General features: G+C 32.5%; 1 protein-coding gene across 1 annotated transcript; it reads left to right on the top strand.

Moving 5' to 3' along the window:
• The first annotated feature begins 2,410 nt into the window (after positions 1-2,410).
• On the top strand, positions 2,411-8,315 carry LOC145058777 (homeobox-leucine zipper protein REVOLUTA-like). The gene is made up of 17 exons (XM_079006680.1): positions 2,411-3,430; positions 3,720-3,879; positions 3,965-4,038; positions 4,140-4,230; positions 4,336-4,431; positions 4,508-4,621; positions 4,708-4,791; positions 4,894-5,049; positions 5,140-5,214; positions 5,316-5,422; positions 5,488-5,671; positions 5,785-5,973; positions 6,074-6,154; positions 6,249-6,724; positions 7,543-7,648; positions 7,745-7,894; positions 8,004-8,315. The coding sequence occupies exons 1-17, from the start codon at positions 3,189-3,191 to the stop codon at positions 8,151-8,153; spliced, it is 2,535 nt and encodes an 844-aa protein (XP_078862806.1). The 5' UTR covers positions 2,411-3,188; the 3' UTR covers positions 8,154-8,315.
• The last annotated feature ends 1,367 nt before the right edge of the window (positions 8,316-9,682 follow it).

Genomic DNA, 9,682 nt, shown 5'->3' with positions numbered 1-9,682 from the left:
AATAATTATTTGCATGTATCTTAGTCAAACATAGATCCAAGGTTTATTAGGGTTGCATGTACACTTAGGAAGTGTTAGAATGCTCAAAACCCATCACATATAACGAAACATATATTGGATACACAACCTCCTGCTTGGATTACCCATGACCCATAACCTTCCGGTTGGAATGCCCTGACCCACAATCTTTTGGTTGGATTGCCTAATACATGTTGGGTCCACAACCTCCTGGTCGGATTACCCCTAGCCCACAACCTTCCGGTTGGAATGCCCCAGTTTGTTGACTGATAGCAAAAAGCAACACAATTTCAAGCCCATCATACCATGTCGACATACACATAACAAATAATACATATCCATCAACATATAATCATATAACCAATCAACAGACAAACATACAGATCCACACATCACTACAACATAGCAACATCCTATATACTATGACATAGATCTAACATATCACTACAGCATAACAACATCCTCTAAACCATGATACATAACTCAGTGGGCAGGCATTAGTGCCTTCGACCAACAAGTACAGTGAGAAAAAACTCACCTCTCAGCCTGAAAGGATTGTTGAACAGGACACTGCTTCAAATATCAACTCTACCGGTTACCTATTCATTGGAACATGACCAAACTTAACTTATAATCAAAATACCCAAAGTACCCCTAGATCAAATCCTGGTGTCAAAAAGTTAACTAAGTCGACTCAGCTGAGTATGCCCAACGTACTCAGCTTGTACGCTTAGCATACTTGATTCTTGACCGTAAATGGGGTCGTTGACATCATACGTGCAACGTACCTGGGGTACCCCAACGTACACAGCTGCCTCCTTTCCCTTTCTATCAAGAGCTTAATTCATTAATCTATTTCCTCTAAAACCCATATCTACTCTTCAAATGATATCCTTAACCATAAAGTTTCCAACTTTATGGTCTTGCATGTCTATGAAATGCTCAATACGAAAAGCCCTAACTTCTTAACTCATTAAGACATCCTAGTTCATGCATGTAATGAAACTAAGGCCCAAAATTACTTTTTTTATGCTTCTAAACACTCAAAACGTCTGAAAGGACAACTTATATGAATTAAAGTAATCCATACTTATAATACCAAGCTTATGGGACCAAAAAGAACACAAACCCATGGCTAAACAAGATCTAAATAAAACTTTATCAAGATCAAAACTTTTTATCTCCAAATGGTGTCAAATGATGATATGATCCTGGATCCAAAGTGCTCCACTTTTCTAAGATGGTTTCCTCTTCCTTCTTCCTCCTTCAAGAATACTAAAATGCACACTCATGGTCAAGATTGTTTCACTCTAAAGATTAGGGTTAGCTAGGGTATGAAATGAGGTTGAAGGCTAACGAAAGAAAGGTTAATGGGGATATAAATGTGTTTAAATAGTGCACAAACCCTAAATATTAGGGTTTTGGGTCCAAACCACGTATGTATAATGTACGCAAGAAATCTCCAAAATTACAAAAATGCCATTAAGGACCAATTTGCAAACAATTCTTAGACCAAGGGCATAAATGGAATACCTGGAAATCAAGATGTTACAAAATAATATATTTCATTTTTTTTTAAATAAGACAAAACATCATAAATGGTCATTGTGGTAGTGAAATGACATAAATACCCTCATATTATGTTAATAAAATGACATTTAACAGTAAAAAATTGACAGAGTGAGCAAAAATAACCGCTTATTAAAATTTTTAAAACAACAGGGACCAATTAGGAGATTTTTTAAACTTAAAGACTATATCTAAAAACACAAGAACCATTTATGAAATTTTGTCTATTATCTATACATACATATGGTTAGTGACATAAACTATAACAAATTATTAACATTTTTAAGAAAATACTTTTGATCTAGAAATATCATAAAAAGAGTATTGAGCTATTTATTTACTTATAAAATACTACAAAAAGTTATTAAACTATATTATTTAAAGTATTTGATGATAACTTTAAAAAATCAAATAGTATGTTCATAAAACACATACATAAATATACAAAATTATATATGGTATCTAACATGCTATATTTTCATGAATCCAACTCAATTAATCATTTGATTATCTCTCTTTATTACTTTGAGCCACGTTTTACTAAATTTTCATACCAAACCTTTTATAATACAATATATCTTTGAAACAAGAACGAGATATATACATACAACATATTGAAAGAGAACAATTAATTATTTTCTATATTTAATCCAACATAGTATTTAACAATATATCAAAAACTATTAATTTTTAATAGTAGTATATAAATTAATGAATATAATATATTTTTATATTTATATTGCACAAACAAAGGCTGGCTCGAGGCTGCGCGCACCAGCAGCATATAACACTGTCATTTTTCGATTTCCGAGACGACTCTCTCTCTCTCTCTCTCTCTCTCTCTCACTCTCTCTCTCTCTCTTCATCTTTCTCTCTCTTCTTTTTAGCTCTCAGACAGGAGCTGTGTGCTTCTGTAAACTCTAGTGTGTGTAATTCTTCTCTCCATTTTTCCCTTTGATTTTTTCTCTCTCTGCATTTGTTGTGTTGCTGATTTCTCCTGTAACAAACATGTCTAGGGTTTCTTCTTCCTCTGCTTCTTCTCCTCTCTTCTTCATTCGCCCATCCCTCTAAACCTGCAACTGTTGCCTCCTCTTCTTCTACACGTCAAGAAGATAGGGAGAGCTTCAAACACCCCTTTCTTCTTCTTCTTTCTGTTTCTGTTTCTGTTTTTTTGTTTGTAAAGTTCGAAATCGATAAGGTTTTTGTGTTTTGGAGATTTTGAAGGGGAGTTGAAATGTTGAATTTGTGAAACGTTTGAAGATTTTCGTGGTAGATTAAAAGTGTGTACACAGAGTTCGATCGAACTGGTTAAAAAGAGACGGAAAAGAAACAGGACTGTTTTTGTCTGTATATTAGTTGTAAGTTACAACTTTCCCTTCTGTGAATTTTGGGTGTGTGAACTTAAAACAAAAGCGAAGAGTACTCTCTCTTTCTCTCTCTGTATTTCTGTGGGAATCTTCTGGGAAGAATCGGGGTTGTTTTCGTCTCTTCAAATCAATTCTCTTCGTCTCTCATTTCGCAAACGAACAAACACTTGTTCATACCTCAAAACTTGAAAGAATTTGAGGAATTAAACAACCGAGATTTAGCGATTTCTGAAAATGGCGATGGTAGTTCAGCATCAACAGCATAAGGAGATCAGCAACAATACAAGCATCACCAAACACCAGTTGGATAACGGGAAGTATGTCCGGTATACGACGGAGCAAGTTGAAGCTTTAGAGAGAGTTTATGCAGAATGCCCAAAACCCAGTTCTTTGAGAAGACAACAATTAATCCGAGAATGCCCTATTTTGTCCAACATAGAACCTAAACAAATCAAAGTCTGGTTTCAAAATCGCAGGTATAAACATTGATTTCTTTCTTTCCTGTTATTTTTCTGAAATTGGGTATCCTTCGTTTTCTCTTAAATACGATCTTACATGATTTCATCTCTACTTTAAGCTTCTTCATTTATTTGATCTAGTTACATGCATTATGAGTAAATCTAGAACTTTCTGCCATTGCCATTTCCGAATTCACTACTTAAAACAAGCGATTTTATATTTCCGAGTGGGGGAAATAGAAATGTAGATAAAATCGATTGTGTTACGAATCTTATTTTTCCCCTTTGAATTACGATTCGATTTTAGATGTCGAGAGAAGCAACGAAAAGAGTCTTCTCGTCTTCAAACTGTGAACAAGAAACTATCCGCCATGAACAAGTTATTAATGGAGGAAAACGATCGACTGCAAAAACAAGTGTCTCAACTTGTAAACGAGAATGGATATATGCGCCAACAATTACACACTGTATATTCTTAAATTCCCCAAATCTTTAATCATTAATAAAAAACAAGATCCGATTTTTATAAAAAAAATTCCTCATTCTTTTCAGTCAACTGATGTAAGCTGTGAATCTGTCGTCACCACTCCCCAGCATTCTCTTAGAGACGCCAATAACCCAGCTGGGTAATTTCTTAATTTCTTAATTTCTTAATTCCATAATTCAGTCTTTTGTATTTATTATATAAACATTTGGATCTAATTATTATTATTTATATTTCTTGAAGACTCCTCTCCATTGCAGAGGAAACTTTGGCAGAGTTCCTTTCAAAGGCTACAGGAACTGCTGTCGATTGGGTCCAGATGCCTGGGATGAAGGTTTTTTTTTGTTAACTATTTATAGAATTAATTCACATAAATCTTTGATTAAAAATGTATAATTTTTTTTAATAAAAATTGAATCTTTTTTTATTTTTATTTCAGCCTGGTCCGGATTCGGTTGGGATCTTTGCCATTTCACAGAGTTGCAGTGGAGTGGCAGCTAGAGCCTGCGGTCTTGTAAGTTTAGAGCCCACAAAGGTAAAAAAAAAAAAAATTCCCTAATTTTTATATATTTATAATTTTCAAGATTTAAATTCTTTAAAAAAATTCTCAGATTGTAGAAATTCTTAAAGATCGTCCTTCGTGGTTTCGTGAATGTCGGAATCTTGAAGTTTTCACAATGTTTCCTGCTGGAAATGGAGGCACAATTGAACTTGTATATACCCAGGTAAAATATAAATAAACATAAATATAAATATAATTACAAATCGATTTGAATTTTTTTATAAATTTTAATTTATAAATTTTGTTTAGATCTTTGCTCCAACCACATTGGCTCCTGCACGCGATTTCTGGACATTAAGATACACAACAACTTTAGAAAACGGAAGTCTCGTGGTACATTTTTTTTTTATGAAACTTGTTATAAAATTTAACGTTTTTGGTTTAATTTCTCAAAAGGGTAAATAAAATTGTCATCTTTTTTGGTATTTTATTAAGGTGTGTGAAAGATCCCTTTCGGGTTCTGGAGCTGGCCCAAATCCAGCTTCTGCTACACAATTTGTAAGAGGAGAAATTTTACCAAGTGGATACCTAATTCGCCCTTGTGAAGGTGGTGGATCCATTATTCACATAGTTGATCATCTAAATCTCGAGGTAATTCACCAAAAAGTAAACTTTAATTTTATAATTTTGATTGATTTACAAAACTTGGTTGCTATAATTGAAACCTTTATCGTGTGTTAGGCATGGAGTGTGCCTGAAGTTCTTCGTCCTCTCTATGAATCTTCCAAAATTGTTGCTCAAAAGATGACAATTGCAGTGAGTAGAATTGTAAAATTGGAATTAACTTTATACGCTTAATTGATTTTGATCATAAATGGTTTATTTTTTGGTTAATTTGATTTCCATTTTGGATTTAGGCTTTGCGATATATTAGACAAATAGCACAGGAGTCTAGTGGAGAAATAGTTTATGGATTGGGAAGACAACCCGCTGTTTTGAGGACTTTAAGTCAAAGATTAAGCAGGTAGGATTCAAAAGTTTCTTCAATTTTCGTGATATGAAATTTACAATTCCAATTTCCAATTACAGAGGATTCAACGATGCCATCAATGGATTCAGCGATGATGGATGGTCGTTAATGAACTGTGATGGTGTTGAAGATGTAATCATCGCTGTGAATTCATCAAAAAATCTAAACAACTCCATGAATCCCTCCAATTCCCTTTCGTTTCTTGGTGGGATTCTTTGCGCAAAAGCCTCAATGTTATTCCAAGTAAGTCCTTAACTCCTAATATCTAAAACCATCCATCTTTAAGGACCAAAATTGCGAAAATCAGCTAAATACAGGGGCATTTCTGTAACTTAATTGATCTTTTTCGTACCCAGAATGTCCCTCCAGCGGTTCTTGTTCGATTTTTAAGGGAACATCGATCCGAATGGGCCGATTTCAATGTCGACGCTTATTCTGCTGCTTCGGTTAAACCAAACCCGTATTCATACCCGGGAATGCGACCCACAAGATTCACAGGTAGCCAAATCATCATGCCCCTTGGTCACACAATTGAACACGAAGAGGTAATTTTCCACTTGTATAAAACAAGCCCTAGAAGCTTTAGGTGAAAAGGAATTGGAATCCATGGGTATTTTCGTCTTTATACTTTCCTGTTACAAACAGATGCTTGAAGTCGTAAGACTCGAAGGACACGCACTTGGACAAGAAGATTCCTTCATGTCACGTGACATTCATCTCTTACAGGTTTAATTTCTTTTTCAACAAATTTCATCTTAAGGAAACATTTTATAAAAAAACGGAATTTAAAAGATTTTGATTATATAAATTTTGAATATAGCTATGTAGTGGGATCGATGAAAATGCAGTGGGAGCATGTTCAGAGTTGATATTTGCTCCAATTGATGAAATGTTTCCTGATGATGCGCCTCTTGTTCCTTCTGGATTTAGAATAATTCCATTGGATCCAAAATCAAATGATGTGAAGAACAACACAATGGTGAATGCACATAGAACATTGGATTTGACTTCGAGTCTTGATGCAAGTAATAACCATGGTTCAGGTGGTGATATGTCGATGTCATGCCAAAACATGAGATCTGTGTTGACTATTGCGTTTCAATTCCCTTTTGAGAATAATTTAGCAGAAAGTGTCGCGACAATGGCGCGACAGTATGTTAGGAGTGTCATAAATTCGGTTCAGAGAGTGGCTATGGCGATTTCTCCTGCTGGGTTGAGTCCTTGTGTGGGACCCAAATCGTCTCCTGGTTCTCCTGAAGCACTCACTTTAGCTCAATGGATCTGCCATAGCTACACGTAAGCTTTTTTGTTTTTTTTTTTTCACTTCATTACAAATTCTTTATTCTTGGTGTCTTGATTCTTGAATCTTGGTTTTTTGATTCTTTATTGTTGAATTTTTTTTTCTCCCTCTTTGATTCATTTGTTTTTTTGACTCTTGAATTTTGTTTTTTTGATTCTTGAATCTTGGTTTCTTGGTTTTTTGATGCTTGAGATTCTTTTTGGTTTTTTGATTCTTGAATCTTGATTTTTTGATTTTTGATTGATGATTCTTTTTGGTTTCTTGATTCTGATTCTTGCTTTTTTGATTCTTGATTGTTGAATCTTGTTTTCTTGATTCTTATTCTTGTTTTTTTTTTTTTGATTCTTGATTGTTGAATCTTGGTTTCTTGATTCTTATTCTTGTTTTTATTTTTTCAAATTTTTAAAATTTAAAATTTTTTATTCTTGATTGTTGAATCTTGGTTTCTTGATTCTTATTTCTTGTTTTTTTTTTTTTTTTACTCTTGATTTTTGAATCTTGTTTTTTTTGTTTTATTTAGAATCTTGGTTTTCTTGATTTTTGGTTCTTGGTATTTTCGATTCTTGTTTATTTATTTATTCTTGGTTCTTGGTATTTTTTATTCTTGTTTATTTATTTATTTATATTCTTGATTGTTGAATCTTAGTTTCTTGATTCTTATTCTTTTTTTTTTTTTTTTTTTTTTTTTTTTTTGTCTTGATAGTTAAATCTTGGTTTTTTTTATTCTTGGTTTTATAATTCTTGATTCTTAGGTTTTTTCTGATTTTTGACTCTTTGTTATTTATTTATTTATTTAAATTCTTATTATATCCAGGTACCATTTAGGAGCAGATCTGCTAAGTTGTGGTTCTGTTGTTGGGGAATCACTCCTAAAAGATCTTTGGCAACATCAAGATGCTATTTTATGCTGTTCTTTAAAGGTACAAAAAAGACTATTTTAAATAACACATCATCTTTCTCAATATCTTTTTTAAACCAATCATTTCTCACCCATTTCATTTCATTTTTTTCTCCAGTCGATGCCAGTTTTCGTATTTGCCAATCAAGCAGGACTTGACATGTTAGAAACTACTCTTGTAGCCTTACAAGACATCACACTAGACAAAATGTTCGATGATTCTGGAAGAAAAGCTCTTGTCCCTGAATTCGCCAAAATCATGCAACAAGTATTATTTACTACTACAACTACTTCATAACTTCAATTTTTTTAAAAAAGATTATGACTTTATACATTATAACGAAAAATAAATCACGGGTTTTTATTTTTCTTTAAAGGGTTATGCACATTTACCTGGTGGAATATGTATGTCAACAATGGGGCGACATATTTCATACGAACAAGCTATTGCATGGAAGGTTCTTTCAGCTGATGAAACAACTGTTCATTGTCTCGCTTTCTCTTTCGTGAATTGGTCATTCATTTGAAAACAACACAACTTTTAATGTCCAATTTTTTTGTTGTTGTTGTTGTATTAGAGGTTTGTTTTTGAAAAAAAAAAACAGTTAGAGATGATGATCATCATCATGATATGGTGGTGTTGTAATGGTTTTTGGATAATATGAATGTGAAATGGTCCATGCATGATATATGTTGGGTTTTTGAAGGTATTTTTAATGAATGTTAGGTAATGATTCTCATGCCATGTGTTGTTGGTTTAAAGTTTTAACTGTTTATGTGGTCCTTTTGATCTGGGTTGACATGCTTTTTATCTTCTTTATTGACTATTGTTGCTGTCATCACTTTCTTTATAATTCAATCAGGTTAGTGCCTAAAAAGATCACTTTTTTACACACTTGTAATGATGGGGTTGTTGCAGTGCTTTAATCCATCAATTTGGGTTTTTTTTATGGAGTGTCTTCCTCAATTAGCCCCACACACACAAGAAAAGAAAATTAAAACAAGCCCCATATGTATTTTTTTCTATTTTCTTATTTCATTTTTTTTTTCTTTTTGGATTTGGTAATATTATGATTTTATGCAAAGATGCAAGGGTTTTTTTAAGAAAAGAAAACCGGGTAGTCTTCTGATTTATGTAAAAGATGTAACGTTTAAAAAAAAAAAGCGAAGTTTGAGGTTTAATTAAAAAAAATAGTAAAGTATAAGGGACATTATGGGTATGTTATGTTAAAAGTGATTTTTAAAAAAAAAAGTGTTCATTAGCTTATAGCTTTTAGGAAAAGCTGGTTTTAAAAAGTGTTTGGATGCGAAAAGTCGTTTTTTCGGGAGTAAAATGGTTAAAAAGTTAAGAAGCTAGGATTTTTTAGCTTTTTGAAAGCTTTATTTTTTCCTATCCAAAAAGCTGTTTTAGAGAACGTTTTTTAAATAGACAAACAATTTTTTAGCTTATTAGCTTTATAAAAACCTAAAAAGCTAGTAAGTTTTTTTAGAAGCTATCCCAAAAAATGTAATGGTGAGAAAATAAAAAACTATTAAGAGTCTAATCGAAAAAATGTAAAGGCCATAAATATAGATAGAAAAAGGTTATGGTTTAATTTGGAAAAAAATATAATATGAAGTATTTGGCTTGTCTTTTTTTAGAGGAAAAATCCTTTTTAGAAAAGTTACAAAAAGTAGGTTTTTCTAACTTTTTCAAAAAGTCAGTTCCTTCGCTCTAAAATCCAAAATTAGTTTTTAAAATGTTTCTACCAAACATCTTTTATATTTTAACTTTTCCAAAAGGACTTTTGTCTTTCAAAAAGACAAGCCAAACTTCAAAAAGACAAGCCAAACACCCCCTATGTATGTTATTTTATCTTTACCTTTATTTTCAAATGTAAACTACACTATGGAATATATTAATGATCGGGTATATTAGTGATGTGAAGTTGCATGTTTAGTAGTTGTTTGTAATACACATTATTCATTGCAAAAAATGACAAGGGTTTCTTATTTTTTTAAGGAAAGATTTGTTGTTATGTTTGTTATTTTACGTTTGAAGTTGAAAGAAGATCGA

The sequence above is a fragment of the Lactuca serriola genome, chromosome 6 (assembly GCF_051521515.1).
Source record: "Lactuca serriola cultivar US96UC23 chromosome 6, Lser_US96UC23_V15, whole genome shotgun sequence".
NCBI lineage: Eukaryota > Viridiplantae > Streptophyta > Magnoliopsida > Asterales > Asteraceae > Lactuca > Lactuca serriola.
The sequence above is the reverse complement of the archived record's forward strand: the minus strand, read 5'-3'. Positions and strand labels throughout refer to the sequence as shown.

What these genes read in the sequence shown, in the direction of transcription:
- LOC145058777 (XM_079006680.1), top strand. Translation starts at nt 3,189, where the DNA reads ATGGCGATGGTAGTTCAGCATCAACAGCATAAGGAGATCAGCAACAAT. An exon ending in GTCTGGTTTCAAAATCGCAG is followed by an intron (nt 3,431 to 3,719) that starts GTATAAACATTG and finishes ATTCGATTTTAG; the next exon opens with ATGTCGAGAGAAGCAACGAA. An exon ending in TTGAACTTGTATATACCCAG is followed by an intron (nt 4,622 to 4,707) that starts GTAAAATATAAA and finishes AATTTTGTTTAG; the next exon opens with ATCTTTGCTCCAACCACATT.